Source organism: Molossus molossus, unplaced genomic scaffold (assembly GCF_014108415.1).
Source record: "Molossus molossus isolate mMolMol1 unplaced genomic scaffold, mMolMol1.p scaffold_m16_p_1, whole genome shotgun sequence".
NCBI lineage: Eukaryota > Metazoa > Chordata > Mammalia > Chiroptera > Molossidae > Molossus > Molossus molossus.
In genome coordinates this window covers 174,262,000-174,281,828 of record NW_023425344.1, presented here as the reverse complement: position 1 = coordinate 174,281,828, position 19,829 = coordinate 174,262,000, and the positions used below count along the sequence as shown (strand labels likewise).

At 36.9% G+C, this 19,829-nt stretch overlaps 1 protein-coding gene across 5 annotated transcripts in view; it reads left to right on the top strand.

The window, feature by feature from the left end:
* Window positions 1-19,829, top strand: part of AQR (aquarius intron-binding spliceosomal factor) — a 90,504-nt gene that overhangs the window by 39,324 nt on the left and 31,351 nt on the right. For all 5 annotated transcript variants that reach the window (XM_036259252.1, XM_036259246.1, XM_036259261.1 and 2 more), the window contains 7 exons: window positions 1,517-1,658; window positions 4,481-4,659; window positions 8,235-8,402; window positions 9,758-9,927; window positions 14,593-14,834; window positions 16,519-16,665; window positions 17,421-17,490. In XM_036259252.1, coding sequence (XP_036115145.1) covers window positions 1,517-1,658; window positions 4,481-4,659; window positions 8,235-8,402; window positions 9,758-9,927; window positions 14,593-14,834; window positions 16,519-16,665; window positions 17,421-17,490 — 1,118 coding nt within the window. The remainder of the gene's footprint in view (window positions 1-1,516; window positions 1,659-4,480; window positions 4,660-8,234; window positions 8,403-9,757; window positions 9,928-14,592; window positions 14,835-16,518; window positions 16,666-17,420; window positions 17,491-19,829) is intronic.

Genomic DNA, 19,829 nt, shown 5'->3' with positions numbered 1-19,829 from the left:
ATAAAAAGATACAGTGTAAGAATTGTAAAGAGAACCTTTGTAACACTTTGCCATTTTAAAACCTTTTTATTATAAAATAAACATTAAATATAGAGCTTTACCAATTACCATAAGGGAAACACCATGAAACCCCTGTAACTACCTTGTCAGCTATCTTAGAACCCTCCCATGTGCCCCTTTCAAGTCACCACTTTCTTCCTCTATTCGAATGTAACCATTTATTCTCGGCTTTTATAGCTGTCATTATCTTGCATTAAAACTAGTTTTATCACCTAGTTGTGCATATCTGACACTAAAGTCAGTCTTGCACATTAAAAAATTGTCTTTTACTTTACAGGTACTTCCATATCCCTTCTTTTTCTTCTGCTGAATAACCTGCATGGTTTGATCTGTATAGTTTCCCTTAGTCTAGATTTTTGTAAGTGACTATTAGCATGTCCATTTGCTCTTTATTTTTTTTTGCAAATTGACAGCTGGATGCAGAGGCTCAGTCACGCTGAGGTTCTCTCTCTTTGGCCAGGTTCTTGGTGGTGGTATATTTATTTTCATCAGGCGGCACATAATGTCTGTCTGTCTCTATTTTTGTCTTATCAGTAGCCATTGCTGCTTAATAGCTAGGTTCGTTAATTCAGTGAGCATTGTAAAATGGTGACATTTTCATTGTCTTTTCTTTTCTCATAAAAATATCCTATCAAAGGAGATGCTTTCTCTTAGCAATTAAATTAGATTTTAAGTCAGAGTTTACTAACATAAACAATATGAACTTTTTTAACATTGATGTTTCTTGCTTTTAAGAGTGTTATTGCTTTGGTAAGTACAGCTAGGGATGATGACAGGATGATTTGCCAGTAAAGTGTGATCTAGGTTCTCTTTCTTTTTCTTTTTTTTAACCGTTTGATATTGCTGCTGAGTGCTTGGTCACTTATTATCCAAGGGAAGTACTGTTAAGTGAGGATAATGGAAAGAATATTGTTTATTAATACAGTCAGAGAAGGGAAGTAACTTGAGGAATAACATAATCAAGGCCTCACCCTTAAAGACTAACAAGAAGGCAAAGGTTCAGAAGAGCACAGTCATGGTCATTGTCGATAGATTAATGCACTGTAATATAAAAATTCCACTTTTCTTGGTGATTTTGTCTTGAGCTAGTACTGTGGTAGCATTATTTATTTTAAGATTTGCCAAGTGTAAGTTAGGTGGTAAAGGAAGAATTTTTAAACTACTTGAGACTATATTAAAGAATCTTCAGATACTTTTTAGAAGCACTGTATGGATATGAATCATTGATGTGCAGATTACCTGTATTAAAGGAACTTATCTTTTATTTTAAATTTTTAATGTATAGCATTTGTCAACTTGGTTTCACTTATGTAGAAGTAGAAATAAGACCTTATTAAACATGCTGTATTTTAGACATTGTTAGATTCTCACCAAATTTGTGATGCCTTTTTTACAGAGAAAGCAGATGTCTGATTAAAAAAATAAATTCAAATATGGATATTATTTTCCTTTTCAGGTTGTCTTGCTCTTCCCAAATTGAATTTACAGTTTTTGACTCTTCATGATTACCTCCTAAGGAACTTTAACCTCTTCCGCTTAGAATCAACTTACGAAATCAGGCAGGACATTGAGGACAGTGTCAGCAGAATGAAGCCTTGGTAAGTAAATTGGTTCCACTTGCAATGAAGGGGTGCAAACAGTGACTGACATACTTCTGTCAGAAAGCTCATAAGTGTATTTAGAAATATACCTGGCATGAAGATGCCCTCCAAAATATGGGATGTTTACTCTGAGAAATTCTTAAAAGTGAATTAGAATACATTAAAAGTGCTAAAGTATAAAATCTGGGTCTTTGGGGGTGGACCTGGGGAAAAGAGAAGAGAAATCATTGTTCTTGGAGGCAGGGAGAGAGAGAAACGTAGAGGAGTCGGCCGGGCACTGATGGAAGCGAAAGAGGAAAGGGTATGTGCTGGCCAGCAGGCCTGTACAGGGCAGGAGAGGTGAAGTCCTTGGAAACCTTATGATGAAGGAGCATTCCGCTCGCTACCCTAGCTGCTCTGGCTGTCACCACTAGTCTCAGTCCGCCTGTCTGAGGAACCTGGCAGGAGGTGAGCGGTGTTGCTGAATATTGCCTGGAGTGGCACGTTGGAAAGTCTTCCCTGGTCCTCCATCGATTGCCTTGAAGAGACTAAATCATCAGCATTTACTTTTACGGTCGGTTGAGTAGGTCTTGTTACTTAAGGAACTCTTCTGCTTGAACTCAGCTCCCCACCTGCTAGCTCTTTCCTTCAGCTATGAAAAGACTTTCATTCTGATTTCAGGCAGCTCTGCAACATATTTATGAAGGTTAATTTTGCTTTTTAAACATGACTGACTGGGTAAATGCTCTCACCATTTCATTCTAAGTATAAAATTGATGGAAGTAAATTATATATCACAAGTGACTATAAATGAGTAAAATAATTCTGTCAAGTGAATTTTTGTTCCATTGTAGTCACACCATCCATACATGTACAGTTATACTGTATTCTCTATGAAAAGCTTAACATATTTTAAGTGTAAACTGATTCAGGTATCTTCCAGGCTTCTCCCCTTAATAATTATAGAGAACTATATGGACACTGTGATTATAATCTGTTTTTTCCCTTCCATATTTATTTCATACACAGTTCTATTTTTTAATTAATTATTATGTGAATAGTTATTCTGGGTGAGACTGTAAAACACAACATAAAGTATTTTTGACTTAATAATCAGTTGAGTCAGAAGGCAGGCCAGCACTGTGAAATTTGTATACCCACTGGCTGATCGTCCCTGCCCACAACTTTGCTGAAATCGTTGCCCATTGTTTGGACCCCAGGGGAGTGCTTGATCAGAAAGCCTCCTTAGAATTTGTGGTTACCTTGCATTTATATGTTCAGATTCTGGACCTAATTTTGGCCATTTTGTAAAGTAGGGATTTATTAACTAGCAGTTCATCAAATAGAATTCACTTATATTTTACCTAAGTGCCAAATAAAGCAATAGCACTTACAGTTCTGATGGTCTATTAATAAAGGATTTTTTTTAGCTTACATTTTCTGTTAGGGAGGAAAAAATGTCACTTTTTGTACTTAACTTGTGATACTAAATTTTTCTAAATGTTCGTTTCTAATCGCCCATGATGAAAACCTAGAAACAATGAGATCTAAAAAGGAGCTGGGTTTCTTTCTGTTCCGTGCATCCTGAAGGTGGAAAAGCAGCAGAGGCATTTTTTCTTATCGCATAGTTCTAGGGATCGTGTTTTCAGATTGACGAAACTACTGAGCAGGATAAGAGAGGATGTGCTTACGCGGGGCAGAAGTCTACTTTTTAGTGCTTCATGCTGCAGGTAGATCTTAGGGGGAAGGAGTTGGGGAAAGATGATGAGTGTGCGCCCGGAGGTGGGAACAGGGATGGACCGCAACTGGGCAGGAGTCGTCTTTTTTAAGTATGATGGAAATGTTCTAAAATTGGATCGTGGTGATGGATGCACTCTATAAATTAAGAAAGTTATTGAATTGTACATTTACAATGGATGGATTTTATACATTAAACTACATTGTAGTAAAGTTGTGAAAAATGGGGACAGTGATAGAAAGCTATTACAAAGGGTTTAGACACAAGTAATGCCTTTTAGAAATTGTCTCAGTGTGAATCAAGCCATTGTAGAATTCTTATTTGTAATTAGTTTTGCTTTTTGATATTGTGAAGTTCTACAGTTTTTCTTACAGCACAAAGCCTTACTGAGGATGTAGTTTATCTTTGTAAGGATGTCATTTTGGGCAGTACTTTAAAATTTTAGAGTATTACTGCCGTTTTTATATTGCATATTTCCCAAATACACTATTTAATGTAAAAATTAAAGCACTACTTAGACTAATATAAGAAGAAAGAATGAGTGTTTGGATGTTAGTGGGTCTAGTTATTATATCTAGCTTGATTATTTGTCCCTCAGTCCATGGTAGCATCTTATAAATGATTTAAGTATTTTACCCTAAAGAAGGCATTTGCATAGATATTATCATTTGTTTGCTTGTTTTTAATGTTTTTAATTATAGCTTGTTCTAAAATGTTTCTGAAACAGCTTATAGAAATACTGATAGTACATAGGAAAAATTAAACAGTTGAGACTATTTTATGAAGAAGGGAGAAAGATGGGAATATAAAATAAAACTAAATGTGCTGAATTGTTCATTCTTTGACAGAATGACTCAGCTCTTAAGCACATAGAGTTGAGGGGATGGGGGGTGTTCCTCTACTTCCCTTTCCTTTCTGGACCATGTTTGCCTGTTCCATTTTACCATACATACTCCCTGTATACTGAGACTTTTTTTTAAGTGTAGAAATAAGAGTTACTAATGTTAGTGCTTAAATACTAGCTAAACTTGTATTCTTACTTGTTTTACTTGTCCAAAAGTTACATTTTGTTCAAGTAATCATCCACTTCTTTGCTTTTCAGGCAGTCTGAGTATGGCGGTGTGGTATTCGGTGGTTGGGCACGAATGGCTCAGCCCATTGTGGCTTTCACTGTGGTTGAGGTTGCCAAACCCAACATAGGTGAAAACTGGCCAACCCGAGTCCGTGCAGATGTTACCATCAATCTGAATGTCAGAGATCACATCAAAGATGAGTGGGAAGGTAATTTTGCATTTCTAAAAGTGGTTACCTTTTACCTTTTTTGGTTTATTTTATAGACTTTCACTTAGAGAATTAGCAAAGCACTTTTGCTAAATGTTACCCTTTTAAACTCATTAAGTTTCATCATTAAAATTTGATTTAAAGAATAGCAATTTTCTTTATAATTATTATTAATAAAACATATCAAGGATTATATAAGAATGATTAAACATCTTAATACTTTCATAAAGCATAAAATAACATTCATATCAAAGTGTTTTGAAAATTGCAGTTAGCAGAACTGAAAATGTTTTAAGTCTTAAGTTTAGTAAGGTAATGTCTGAATTTGTAGGGTCAGTATAAAAAGAGTAAAAATATTAGTGTTCACTAAAGAAAGGGGGAACACACAGCAAAGCAAGTAAACAAACTGATATTTTAAAAGGATAAAAGCGGTCAATTCAAAAGGAATTTTAGGGAGACCTAGCTAAACAACTCAGAAAGAAATAATAGTTTATTTCCACCAAAGGGAGGAAGTCAGATAGAGAGTTAGTGAAATCCTATGTACTCAAGAGTAAATAAATAATAATTGCAGAGAAATTAAATATTATTTTTTTTATTTTTTACCAGGCAAGATTTGAGGGATGGAAATTCAACAATTCATTTTATTTAGGGACAAATATGTTGAGAGTTACTAAGTCAAATAGAGCTAAGACACTGCTAACACCTATGCCAGAAATGGCATATGAACTGAGTTTTAATTGGCACTTTTATATTTTTCTCCCAGCTGTCTATGAGAGCCCTTGCTGCCTTGTTGTGAGAAATAGTAGCCAGTGGGTTTTATCTCCTTTCACCTTCTTGGCATGCCAGCAGGAAAGGGATAGTCCCTTAATGGTTTAGTTTTCAGAAATTAATGCTCTCAACATAGCTGTTTATAACCGTAGGGACTAGATGATATATTTATCACATAACTCTGAAGGAATCCAGCAACGAAGCTGGCCAAATGTTTGACAAATGGCCACTGTAGTGGGTAGAGTTGGTGACAGATTTTTGTGACTCCAGTGTCTTTCAAAAGACTTCCAGTCTGACGCATTACACATCTAGAATGTACCTTTATTATTTCTGAATCTTGAGAAAGGTGTTAAGTTGCTGGAGAAGGTCTTATATTTATTACCCCTTAGAGCTTAAGGAGGTATTAAAATAAACACTATTTTTCATTGTAGGTAATAAACTGAAATAACTTAATGGCTATCCCTAGATGTAATATTGGAAATAAACTTAAAAAAAATTAAAAGATTTTTCACAGAAATTTATAGATGACAGATGACAAGTCTGTGTTATGGTGTTAAGGGAGGGGAAAAAAAGGATGTTTTGATGTTTTATCCAAACCCCTTTCCTCCATTACTTTGTAGACTGTTATCAGGACATCAGTCTTTTGCTGGGGGGTAGGTGGGAGGGAGAACTCTTTTTTGTTTTAAACATAGGTCTCTGGTAGAATAAGAAATACAGTGGGTGGATTTTGATGGCAGGATAGAGGTCAATAGGGTATTATGGGAGAAGCAATTCATATTTTGAAGAGTGATGGGGAGAAAAGTGTTTTCTCGGAGGCCAGAACCAAAATTCAGACCCAGACCAAGTATTGCTCACAAAGAGAGTGACCAAGTATTGATCACAAAGAGAGTAACCAAGTAGAAAATTGAATGAGAGGGAGGTTCTGCAAACAGTAATGAATGTATCCTATAAAAACAGAATAGCTCTGAAGAGTTTAAGCTAAATACTATAAGACATTCTTCTTGTCCGTTGTAATATTATAGGTGTTTTAAATGTGGATCTGTAATGTCCCACAGTAAAATGATCTGCTTTAGGAGGGAACAGACACTCATCCCTCAGTGATGCCAAAAGTGACATTGGTAGAGACTAAATCATGTCTCAGGACCACTTCTGTGGCTCCAAGACTTAAAAATTTTACTGAGTCGTGCCAATCTGAAGTCATACAGGCAATACAAGTCACAGTGGAACAGTTCCCTTTAGTTCTCATTGCTCCTCCTGTGTCCTTTGCGTAGAATTTGTTGAGAAATAAAGTCATTATTATGAATCAAGAGTTATTATTTCTAGCACACTCTTAATCCCACTCCATATTGAAACAAACCAGAGTGGTCCCAGCACTGTTAGCCACACACTCACATTGTGGGTTTGATTTGTGTATCTTGTTACCAAGGTTATGAGCAAGCAGACTGTTTAAATTTACATCTATGTCATACACTGGCTAACAAAATCAAATCAGGAAAGAAAGAAAGATTAAATTGGGTAATAGTGTATGCTGTGTGATCTAATTTTATGTCCCTTGTCTTCCACTGTCTACTTTTAATAGAGCAGGGACTCCAGGTGAATTTATCATTTGGTCAGATACTGAGAAGCCATGGACTTTGGCACAAGTCTTCTATTTCTTGACATTCACTTACAAAAATGTTCCGTATTTGCCAACTGAAACTATATATATATGCACACAGCCATCTTCTCAGGATGGTGTCTGTAAACAATGCTATTGTGCTTTGATGGATTATTTTTGAGTTGACCTTTTTTGGTGAAATACACTAAGACTGTTGTTGGAGTGACTGGTAGATAGTTTAAACTGATGTTACAAACCTGCTAAATATGATATAGATGGATTATATGCCAACCATATTTTTGGTTACTTATTAAGAATGTTAAAAATAAGAATGAAGCCCTGGCTGGTTTGGCTCAGCAGTGAGAGCGTCAGCCCATGGAGCAAAGAGTCGTGGGTTCAATTCTGGTCAAGGACATTAATCTGGTCGGGGTCATGTGGGAGACAGCCAGTCGATATATTTCTTTCTCTCTCTCTCTCTCTCTCTCTCTCTCTCGGGGTCATGTGGGAGACAGCCAGTCGATATATTTCTTTCTCTCTCTCTCTCTCTCTCTCTCTCTCTCTCTCTCTCTCTCTCTCACACACACACACACACACACACACACACTATCTGAAGATATTTGGAAAAATATCCTCGGGTAAGGATTAAATAAATAAATAAAATAAGAACGAAGATGAGCATCCAATTCTGGAGCTGTAGTGTGACTTGGAGAACATAATTAGTAATGTATTCATGGCATAAAGGTTTCAGATTTTAATATAAAGAAACGTTTATCTTAATTACTGTTGTCAGTCATTGAGTATTAGAGGTTATAGGAAAGCCCACAATTGTATTACAATATGAATACAATTATTGACTACCTCTGGTATTTTATATCTTTTTTTAATTTATTTTTTTCCCTTTATTGATTTTAGAGAGGATGTGAAAGGGAGAGAGAGAGAGAAACGTCAATGAGAGAGAACATCGATTGGCTGCCTCCTGCATGCCCCCAACTGGGGATTGGGCCCACAACCTAGGCATGTGTCCTGACTGGGGATCGAACGGGTGACCGCTTGGTGCATAGGTTGACGCTCAATCACTGAGCCATACTGGCCAGACTTAAATGTTTTTTTTATATCTCTACTCCAAAGATAAGGAGATAAGAAATTGCCAACAGAAGACTGAAAACAGTAACATTCTGATAAAAGTGAAAATGTCTTTTTGTTTTACCAGGTCTTCGTAAGCATGATGTATGCTTTCTAATTACTGTGCGTCCCACAAAACCGTATGGTACCAAGTTTGACCGAAGGAGACCTTTTATCGAGCAGGTTGGCCTGGTTTACGTCAGAGGCTGTGAAATCCAGGGCATGCTGGATGATAAAGGACGTGTCATTGAAGACGGTATGGTGATCTATATTTTTGAAAGAGTGTGTGTGCATAATGATAAATTTCTTTGCCTTTTTTTGTCTTAGGTGATTATTTTTAGTTTTATATACTAAATTGACACAAAGGATTAAATATAAAATATGTGTAGAGTACCTACCACCCAGTTTTAGAAATAATTAATATGATTTCTAAACTTCTGTGTTAGATACTGGAAAGGACAAGATATTTTGAAATCATCTTTATTTAAACCTACCTTTTATAGTATTTTACAATATTGCTTTTACAAAACTTCTTATAGTTAGTTATTCAGTGATATATCTGTCTAAATTTTCCTTTCTAAGTTTTATTGATTTGATTCATTATAGGAGTGGTTCTCAATTAGGAATAGCACTACCCTGCAATTTGAAATATGTAGTTGTATTTATGTTGTCAAATGACTGGGCTGGGGCAGGGGTAGGGACTGGTGAGCTGTTGGTATTTGCCAGTTGGGGACCAAGGATGCTAAGCATGTAAGCAGAGCTATTTTGTAGAAGGAGTTGCCCTGCCTGGGATGCCAGCATTACCCATGTAGAAACATTGCCTTGCAGGAAGTCAGCTCTTTGAGTTCTTAGGCTGATTACTAATTATGCTTTGAAATTCTTACGTTTAATGAACTTTTTTGGTAATACATACTATTAAATTATAACTGCATCCATATCCAGTGCTTGTTTTATAATTTGTTTATTAAACTTCTTGTAGAACTTGAATTAGCTTCTATTACCTGTGATTTCAAGATTGCATCATTGCTAAAATGCTGATAATTAGGCCACTTTTATCACTAGACTAAAAGAAAAATAGGAGAAGGGAATGGAGGCTAGCCGGGATAAACATAAGGCCATATAGTGGGACCAGAGTTGGAGGTCTAAGACAAAAAGAAAAAGCCTCTGAGCTTTCAGCCATTAGTATATGAAATTTCCTTTCAGTCTAGTGATGCTGGGTATGGAATGTGGAAGGATAAAAAGAGTGATCAGCCAAGTGCTTACTCTGTGTAAGACAGTAGTAGGAGCTGTGAGTGACTGACGAAAGCAGTTCTTTGACTTCCAAGGCTCCAGTGTTAGTTGAGGTTGTATACAGATAACTGGAGTTCCTAGCATTGCGTCTTAAACATTACATGACTGTTCCAAGAAGAAATAGTAAGAATTCAGAGAAAGAAGAGTATTTTCAGCTTTCTGGACTTTGAAGTGGATGAGTGGAAAACATTCTAGTCCAGGGAATGGCTGGAGTAAAGTCTGGACAGTTTACTCGTCATTTTTAGAAAAGGAATACTGCTAACTTACTTTGATCATTGAAAAATATATATTTTGTTTAACAAACTTTTTCAAAATGTTTAGGCCCTGAACCCAGACCTAATCTTAGAGGAGAGTCAAGGACATTTAGAGTGTTTCTGGATCCAAACCAGTATCAACAAGATATGACCAGTACTATACAAAATGGAGCAGAAGATGTGTATGAAACTTTCAACATAATAATGAGGAGAAAACCAAAGGAAAATAACTTTAAGGTAATTTTAGGGCTATATAACTAAAAATAGTGCATAATTTGAAAAACTTTTAAGACAGATACGTAGATACTATGTTTAAATGTTTTGTCAAGAAAATAAGGATCATTGCTTTTTTATTTTAAACAGTTCTCTTAGATTAAATATAGAAACTTTTTTTTTTTTTTTTAATCATCCTCACTCGAGGACATTTTTCCATTCCTAGTTCAGATAGAGTGGGAGGGAGAGAGAGGAACAGAGAGAGAGAGAAACATCGATGTGAAAGGGACACATCGAGTGGTCGCCACCCGCACAACCAACCAGGGCCGGGGACAAACTGCAACCAAGGTACATGCCCTTAGCGGGAACCGAACCCGGGTCTCTCCGGACCGCAGGCCGATGCTCTAACCGCTGAGCCATACCGGCCAGGGCTAAATATAGAAACTTAAGGGAATTGATTTGCTAAACCTGTTTTGTCTTTTGATAAATTTAGAAACTTAAAATATGAATTAACTCATGTGTTATTTATTTTAATTTTTAAGTTTACCACTTAGAGCTCAAGAGCATATCTTTTATTTAAAAATTTTTTTTTCTTTATTGATTTTTTTTTTTGAGAGAGGAAGGGAGAGGGAGATAGAAACGTCAATGAGAGAACATCTACTGGGCATGTGCCCTGACTGGGAATTGAACCAGCGACCTCTTGGTGCATGGGTTGACGCTCAACCTCTGAGCCACACCAGCTGGGGCATGTGTTATTTAAAGGTCAGCCTTCTTCCTTGCTTTTTGTATATTAGATATTTAGTTTGTGCCTCAATATGAGGTGAGGAAAAACTGCTTGTTTATTTGGTTACTGAGACTTCTTTTATGAATCAAAGTAGGTGTAGTTTCAAATCACTGAGAATACTGATATGGGACCTTAGGGCTTGGAATTACTCTAGGATGCACTATATGTATACTTTCCTTATGAGTGGGAAAAGGGAGGTTTGGGGCTAGAGAGTTTTAATAATAATTTTCTATGGGGAGTTGTGGTAAAGTGTGATTTAAATTTTTTTTTTTCTATAAGAGGGAGAGGGGTAAAATGTTTTATTTGAAACTGTTTATAGAGTTCGTCGAGCAGCTCCGGCATTCGGTGAAACTAGCTTTTGCACAGTGCCGTGCTGTTCTTTCTCCACCAGAGGCAGTGCTTCTCAAACTTTATCACATTATTTTTTTTTAAATCCTCACCCGAGGACATTTTTGCATTTTTCTTCAGATAGAGCAGGAGGGAGAGAGGGTGGAAGAGAGAGAGAAACATCAATGTGAGAGAGACACATCGACTGGTTGCCACCCACATGACCCCAACCGGGGCCGGGGACAAACTGCAACTGAGGTACGTGCCCTTAGCAGGAACCAAACCCAGGACACTCTGGTGTGCGGGCTGACGCTCTAACCACTGAGCAACCGGCCAGGGCTTTATCACTTTTTTATTCATTGTAATTGAAAAAGAAAACCACATACAAAGGAATTTATTCCCCATCTCACACTGGGGTTGTTGAAGACAAAACATTGGAAATACCCTTGATTTCTCTGGTCTCACTCCGCATGCAGTTCATCAATCAGTTTGATTGGCGTACCACCTCCATTGATGCCATGTATAGGACACCTTCCTCTCTCATGTCTCTGCTTCCATCCGTGACTGCTCTTCCCCTTGGACCATTCTCCACATAGTGACTGAATATGAGTTATACCTGGTACCCCTGTTCAGCACTCTTTAATGGTTTCTTATCACAGGGGAGAGTTGTCACCATAATTTGATACCCTTCACTGTTTTCTGGTTCTCTCCCTAACATCTTTTTTTTTCTTCTTTTGTATTTATCTTCAGTTAGAGTGGGAGGGAGAGAGGGAGGAAGAGAGAGAGAGAGAGAGAGAGAGTCACATCGATGTGAGAGAGACATCGAGTGGCTGCCACCCACACTACCCCAACTGGGGCTGGGGACAAACTGCCACCGAGGTACATGCCCTTAGCGGGAACCGAACCCGGGACTCTCTGGTCCTCAGACCGACACTCTAACCGCTGAGCCAAACTGGCCAGAACCCAACATCTTTATCTAACTTTTTTCCCTTATTCACTCCATGGCGGTCACCCTGACCTTTTTGCTGATCTTCAATAATACAAGCCTGTGCACATGGTGCTCGCTGTACCTAGACAGTCTTCCCCTGGGGACTTAAAGGGTTTGTGCCCTTGCTTTGTATGAGTAGCTCTGCTTAAATGTCACCACCTGAGAGAAACCCTCTCTGGCAACCTTATCTAAAGTAACATCTCCCTTTCTCATCATTCTTTTTTTTTTTTTTTTTTTTTATCCTCACCCGAGGACATTTTTCCATTTTTTGTACAGACAGAGTGGGAGGGAGAGAGAGGAAGAGAGAGAAAGGGAAACATCGATGTGAAGGGACACATCGAGTGGCTGCCACCCACACGACCAACCAGGGCCGGGGACAAACTGCAACCGAGGTACATGCCCTTAGCAGGAACCGAACCCGGGTCTCTCAGGACCGCAGGCCGACGCTCTAACCGCTGAGCCAAACTGGCCAGGGCTCATCATTCTTTATCTAATTACTATTTTCCCAGATAACCCTTATTCCCAATGATTATATGCTATTTATTTGACTTCAGAATGACTTTATATTGTTATTTCTCTGACATTAGAATGCAGGTTTATGAGGGCAGGTCTCTGTTTTGTCTGTATCTGTTTTGTTTCTCTTGGTAATGATTGAATTTCAGTCAGTTTACTAAAATGAAAAGTTTCTTATCTTTATTCCTTTGACAATTTTTTGAAATACCTACTGTGTGTCTGGTATTGTGCTGAGTTATATGGAGCAAATAAGGATGAGTAAGACACAGCTGATCCCTTTAGGGAGCTTAGACTATTAATAAGGAAAGTTAGAAATGTAGACAAATAGCTACCATGAAAGCGTAGAAGGGGCCAAAGCCAGAAGGAGGATGCAGGTAAAAGTGTCCTGAAGTTCCAAGAGGCATTTAGGCTCCGCTCTGAGGAAAAGGAGGGATGGTTAACTCGCCTATGTTTGGGCAAGGAAGAATGCTATTCTGGTATCTTTTGGTTTTTCATTCTATACCTGGGCATCATCCCTCATTTATTTTCTTCTCTTTCTTCCTGTTTGTACAGCCTGTCCTATTCTGGATACTTGACTTCTGCCTTCTCAAAACATTTCTGTGACTACATTAATGATGACATAAATCAAGGCTTTTTCACAAATCCTTCACTTAAACTCAATTGAAATGCCACATTTCCTCCATGAAACCTTTTCCAATGTCAAAAGTCTACCCTACACCCATCTCTCTTACCTCAAATTGTGCTCCTATTGTAATATTTTTTACTTTTTGCCACATTCTGCTGCTTTGTAGCATTGTTAAGGATATATTTTATCTCCCTACTAGAATCATAGTTACCTTACAGAGGAGAGCTCTCATCTTCATCATGTGAACGTAACCATTCGTCCATTCATCCATTTACTCGTCCCGTATTTAAATTGTCCTACATCCCTGTTGTCATGGAAATTATATTCTAGTGGTGATTAGGCAAATGGTAAACCAGAAACCAAGTACATGAATAAGAGAATTTTAAGTAGAGATAAGTGCAAGAAAATAGAACAAGGCAGTGTGGTAGCATATGATTTATATACACTAGCCTGCTATTTTGTTATCTTGTTGGATTGAACAGCATTTACAATCTAAAAATGGCTGTTTTGGTTTAGTCTTTGAGATTAATAGCTTAGCCTTCTGATTTACATAGGTGGTATAGATCACTTTGTTGAAATACTCATTGGAAAATCCAAGAATTTGCCTTGACTTTTAGTAATTACTTTTGACTTAATATATGTATTAACAACTGTAATAACCTTTTATTGTAGACTTAATTCTTTCATCTTGAAATTTTATTTGAGATTTTATTTTTGCCACTCTCGCTTTATTTTTTATTTATTTCATTTTTTTAAATCCTCACCCGAGGATATTTTGAGAGAAAAACATTGACTTGAGAGGGACACATCCACCAGTTGCCTCCCACACGACCCCAACCAGGGCCGGGGACGAACAGCAACCAAGGTACGTGCCCTTGGCCGGAATTGAACCTGCGACTTATTGATCCGTGGGCTGATGCTCTACCGCTGAGCTAAATTGGCCAGGGCTGTTTCTTATTTCTAACAGTGCTCATTTTAATACGTGTTTCACAATTTAGGCATATATTAATGTGCTTCTGGTTGTGTGTGTTGTTAGCATTGAGGAACTATGGATTATAAAGGGGAGAAAACTCCAGTAGTTTCTAAGAGGAAGCATTTTCTTTAAGAGTTTGTTCCCTAGTATTTTCTTGCTGTTGTGTAGACCTACTTGGATTTTCCTCCTACCCAACAGAAGTCAGGTGGTCAGCTCATTTATGACATTCTGTCTAAATGAACTCCTGACGGATAAACTGTTCTTGCTAAGTTTGGTCTTTTGTTTAACTCAGTGTATGGTATCAGCTTAAAATATAGCTGTTGATTCAGTCTAGCCAAGCACCTGTCAGCAAAAAATAGCTTCTTGCCCTGAAACACTCAGGAATTCTGGATTAGCGCAGCCAGCTCTGCATTGCACTGAAGTGCAGATGTTTGAGATGTCTTCTTGACACGATCCTTTTCTGTTCTTTTACTGGGCAGGCTGTGCTGGAGACTATCCGGAACCTGATGAATACTGACTGCGTGGTACCTGCCTGGCTGCATGACATCATTTTAGGTTACGGGGATCCAAGCAGTGCACATTATTCAAAAATGCCCAATCAGATTTCCACCCTGGATTTCAATGATACATTTCTCTCCATTGAACATTTGAAAACCAGCTTTCCTGGTCATAAAGTTAAAGTAACTGTGGATGACCCAGCTCTACAGATACCCCCTTTCAGGTAAAGTCAGAACTGGATGTGCTCCTTTCAAGCCTTCTGTGGTCAGTCTGAATTAGGCCATTAGGACTATAGCTAAAATAAGTTTGGAGCATCAAATCTGGATTTTGTTTAGGCATTCTGTACCTTCACCATATACTCACTGGGACACATTTATTTTATTTGACTCTAGTTCTAATTTTTTGTAGTTATTTTGAACCACAATAAAAGTAGCTTCATGTCTTTTGAGGGATCAGTAAATGCTTGTGTAAAGAGTACTACATAAATATACTTACTTATAGCATTGGACTGAAGAAATATGTGTGCATATTATGTATAGTCTGGTATATTTCCTAAGTAGCCATGTGATTTTAAACTTTCTTTTGTTTTTAAGAAAAAATGAATTTTTTTAACCTTACTTGCCTTTGATAAATATTTACAGTATAGTTATATTTAATGTTTAAGGAATATTGGTGTTAAAATTTAAGTAGAAATAGGACAAGTACCTGAAGGCCTAGTTGCTTCTCTGAGTTTCATCATGAGGGCTGGTGGCAAAGCAACAGTGCACCTGTGGGTGGTGGAAAGGCGTGTACTTTGCCAGTTGGAAATCAGCACATACAATTTTAATTGACTGTTAAATAGAAATATAATCATTCTAAATATTAAAAACATACATCTTTTTAATGCCTAAACCTAGTCTTCCTTTATACTTTCCAAATCCTGTTATTGGCAAAATCATTTTCTAGTTACTCTGCCATGAAATCTCAGCATTATTTTCAATCCCTTTTCACTCCTATAAGTCTTGCTATGTCTTATAGGATATTTTTTATGCCTTAAGGATATTTTTTTCATGTGTCATTCCTGACTGCCACCTCTAGGCCCTCGGCACCTTCCATCTTTATGGTGGTGGTGTCATTCCTGCCCGTCTCCTCACTTGACCTATTACGTGCTTTACTACTAGAATCATTCATTCCACTCTCTAGATCAAAACTGATTTTTCCTGTTGCTTATCAAAATAAGGGCTGACCTCTTAGCCTCTTTGTTTCTTAGTATTTTGGTGGGTATCATCTTCTTTCAGAATGGGAAAAAAGACTGGAAAAAGGGCACATAGAGAATTAATGTTTTAGTTTAACTATTTTTTCACTTTCCCAGGTACCTATGGTGAGTTGCCTCCCAAAGGTATCTCTGACTCCAAGATAGAAACATCTGCCTTAAAGGCTTGATATTCCGAAGGTGTCGTACTTGGCTCCAGCCTTCCTCTCTAGCCAGAAATTGTGTCCTACATGCCAGCAAAACTGGCTTCTTAAACTTGACCCTTTGCTATTACTTCTTTCTTCCTGGAGTGTCTTCCCTCCCATGTCTGTATGTCTGTATTCTCCGAAAGTCCTCTTAGAGGCCACCTCTCCCTTGATTTAATTCTAATTAAATCAAGGACAGCGTGTAAAGCCCTTTATAGCCCTTTACATGTAACATAAATATATAAATGTTCCTTTTTTCATTTTCCCTTAGTCAGATGACTTACTCTTCCCTTATCATATATTTTAGTGCTTTTAAATCTACTTTTTTCAAAATTTATGTATAGATCTTAAGTTCCTTTAGGTTGTGTTTCTTACTGATCTGATTATTCTTTGTACAGTGTCATGCACAAGATAGGTATTTGATGAATCATTGTTAATTGTAAAACTGAACAAAAGTTTTGGTCTCGTAGAATAACTTTTCCAGTAAGAAGTGGAAAAGGGAAGAAAAGGAAAGATGTAGATGGGGAAGATGAAGACACTGAAGAGGCAAAGACTTTAATTGTTGAACCTCATGTTATTCCTAATCGGGGTCCTTACCCTTACAACCAACCCAAACGGTAATTTTACTATCGATGCTAATTACAATAATAACTAATTGTTTGCTGTTTAAAATGGATTTGTAATATTTTTTTAATTTTCTGATTCTTTAACTTCTGTTGCTATACCCTCTTTCCTTTTAGTCTATCAATCGGCTGAATTTGCTCAGACATTTTTGGTCATTCTGTAGCCATATTTTAAAAAGAAACATTTTCAGATACTATGACAAATAAATATTAGTGGGCCACCTTAACTTGAGCACAGAGTTCTACTTTGTGACCAAGTGTTACAGGTAACATCCACTCATGGGTGTGCCATAGCTAATAAAGGGCGTCATATTTGGTATTAGATTGTGAACTAGGACTTGAACACTCCACATGAAGTCTGGAATGAGCTAAGTATATTGGAAAATAACTATAGTCTTTTCTTTCCACAAATTTCATTCTGTTTTAATTGGTCTGTGGGAGGGCAGGAGTGAAGAGTCATTCAAAAGAGATTGGTTCAATCATGTAAGATATAAAAGTTCTGGAGATCTGCTGTCCAGCATTGTGCATATAGTTAATGATACAGTACTTACTGTACATTTAAAGTTTGTTAAGAGGGTCAATTCCATGTAGTTTTGCCACATCCACAAAGGTCCAGCGTGAAGGGGGAGAAGAGATTGGGAAAACGGATGAATACAGAGCAGATGTTTAGAACTGTGCTTGTTGTTGTCTAAATTTTTACTAAGTGTCATTTGTATTCTCAACCAACTTTAATCTACTCTTATTTGCAGTAATACAATTCAGTTCACTCATACACAGATAGAGGCCATCCGTGCTGGAATGCAGCCTGGGCTAACTATGGTAAGAGCATTATTGCTACACGTTTTTTACAGATTCAGGCTAGAAGTAAACAACAGATTATGTAGTGTGTTCTATTTGAAGCACAAAAGCCCAACTTGATTTAAGTACTTGTGGCATCTGAATGCATATGGATGGAGACCTTGCTACTCATTTCAGTGTTCATAAATAAAGTTTTATTAGAACTGAGCTATGCCCATTTGTTTATGTATTGCCTATGGCTGCTTTTGTGCTACATCAGCTGAGGTCAAATACTTGCAACAGAGACTGTATGGGCCACAAAGTCTAAATTGTGTACTTGCTAGACCTTTACAGAAACATCTGCTGACAACTGATGTTGATCTGTGTTTAATTTTCAAGTTTTGGGAGATTTTCTGTTATCTTCCATTTACTGATTTCTGGTCCAAGTCCATTATGGTCAGAGAATGTACTTCATGTAATTTCAGTTTGGTTTTATTGTGTTTTTTTAAATTTGTTATGGTTTGTTTTATGATCCAGGATATGATGTATCTTGGTGGATATTCCATGTGCACTTGAAAAGAAGGTGTATTGTGTTGTTTGGGGTGCAGGAGTGTCCTGTATATGTCAGTTAGATTCATTGCTTGATAGTATTGTTCAGTATTTCTCTAGCCTTGCTGATATTCCACCTAATATTTCTGTTGATTACTGAGAGAGGAGTATTGAAGTCTCCAACTATAATTATGTTTTTGTCTGTTTCTCCTTTAAATTTTGTCAATTTTTACTTTAGAGATTTTTAAAGTTTTATGATATATATACACATATTCAATATACACATTCAAGGTTGTTATGTCTTCTTGATGAATTTATATTTTTATCATTATTTATTGTCTCTCTTCATCACTGGTAATTTCCTTTGCTCTAAAGTCTACTTTGATATTAATATACCCACTTTTCTTTTAAATAGTGTTTATGTGATATATCTTTTCCCATCATTTTACTTCTAACCTACCTATTATATTTCAAGTGAGTTTCTTGTAGACAGTATGTAATTGAGGCATGTTGTTTTATCCATTTTGGCAGTCTCTGTCTTTTAATTGGTGTGTTTAGACCCCATGTAATGAACTAACTGATGTGTTAAGATTTAGATCTACCATTTTATTATTTATGTTTGTTCCTTTTGTTTTGTGTTTCTGTTTTCCCTTTCATATACCTTCTTGTGAGTTATTTGGATAGTTTTTAATTCCATATATATATATTAATTGATTTTGGAGAGAGAGGAAGGGAGAGGGAGAAAGAGATAGAAACATCAATGAGGGAGAACATCAATTGGCCGCCTCCTGCATGTCCCTTCACCAGCGACCTCTTGGTGTATGGGTTGATACTCAGCCACTGAGCCACATTGGCTGGGCTTTAGTTTCATTTTTAAATTGATCTATTTTGTTCTTTTATTACATCTCATATAATTTTTTTTTAATGGCTGCTCTGGAGAATTATAGTATACATACTTTTCACAGTCTACTTAGAATCAGTATTTGTCTCTTAAGTTGCATGGAGGATCCTCATTTCCTTTACCTACTCCTCTTTTATATTGTAGGTGTCCTATGTATTGTCTATAAATACATTGAAAATGCCATCGGGCAATGTTACAGATTTTGTTTGTGAACATCAAACATTTTGAAGAACTCCAGAGAAGAATAATCATCTATTATACCTAACCATTAATCCTTTATCTCAAGTTTCCTCTAGTATCATTTTCTTTCTGTCTAAGGACTTTCTTTTACCACTCTTAAGAGCAGGCCTGCTAGCAATGAATTATCTTTGATTTCTTCATGTGAGAATGTCTCTAATTCACTTTCATTCTTTAAAGATAATTTCACTGGCTTTATAATTCTGCTTTGACAATTCTTTTCTGTCAGCACTTTAAAAATTTTATTTCACATCCTTCTTGCTGCCATGGTTTCTGATTAGAAATACACAGTTATTTGAAAATTCCTTTTACTATGTAATGTATCATTTTTCTCTAGTTGCTATTAATACTTTTTCTTTGTCTTTCGTTTTCAAACATTTAATTACAGTGTGTCTGGGCATAGATTTCTTTGGAATTATTCTGTTTGGGGTTCTCTGAGCTTAATTCGGTAGATTTATGTCTTTTGCCAGATTTGGGAAATTTTCAGCCATTATTTCTTCAAATACTTTTTCTGTACTGTATACTTTTCCCCCTGTTTTCTGGGACTTCAGTGATATGAATGTTAGACCTTTTGGTATTACAGATTCATGAGGCTCTGATTATGATTTGTTTTCATCCTTTTTTCTTGTTTGTTGTTTAGGTTGGGTGATTTTTATTGATCTATCTTGATGTTCACAGACTCTATCAGGTCCAT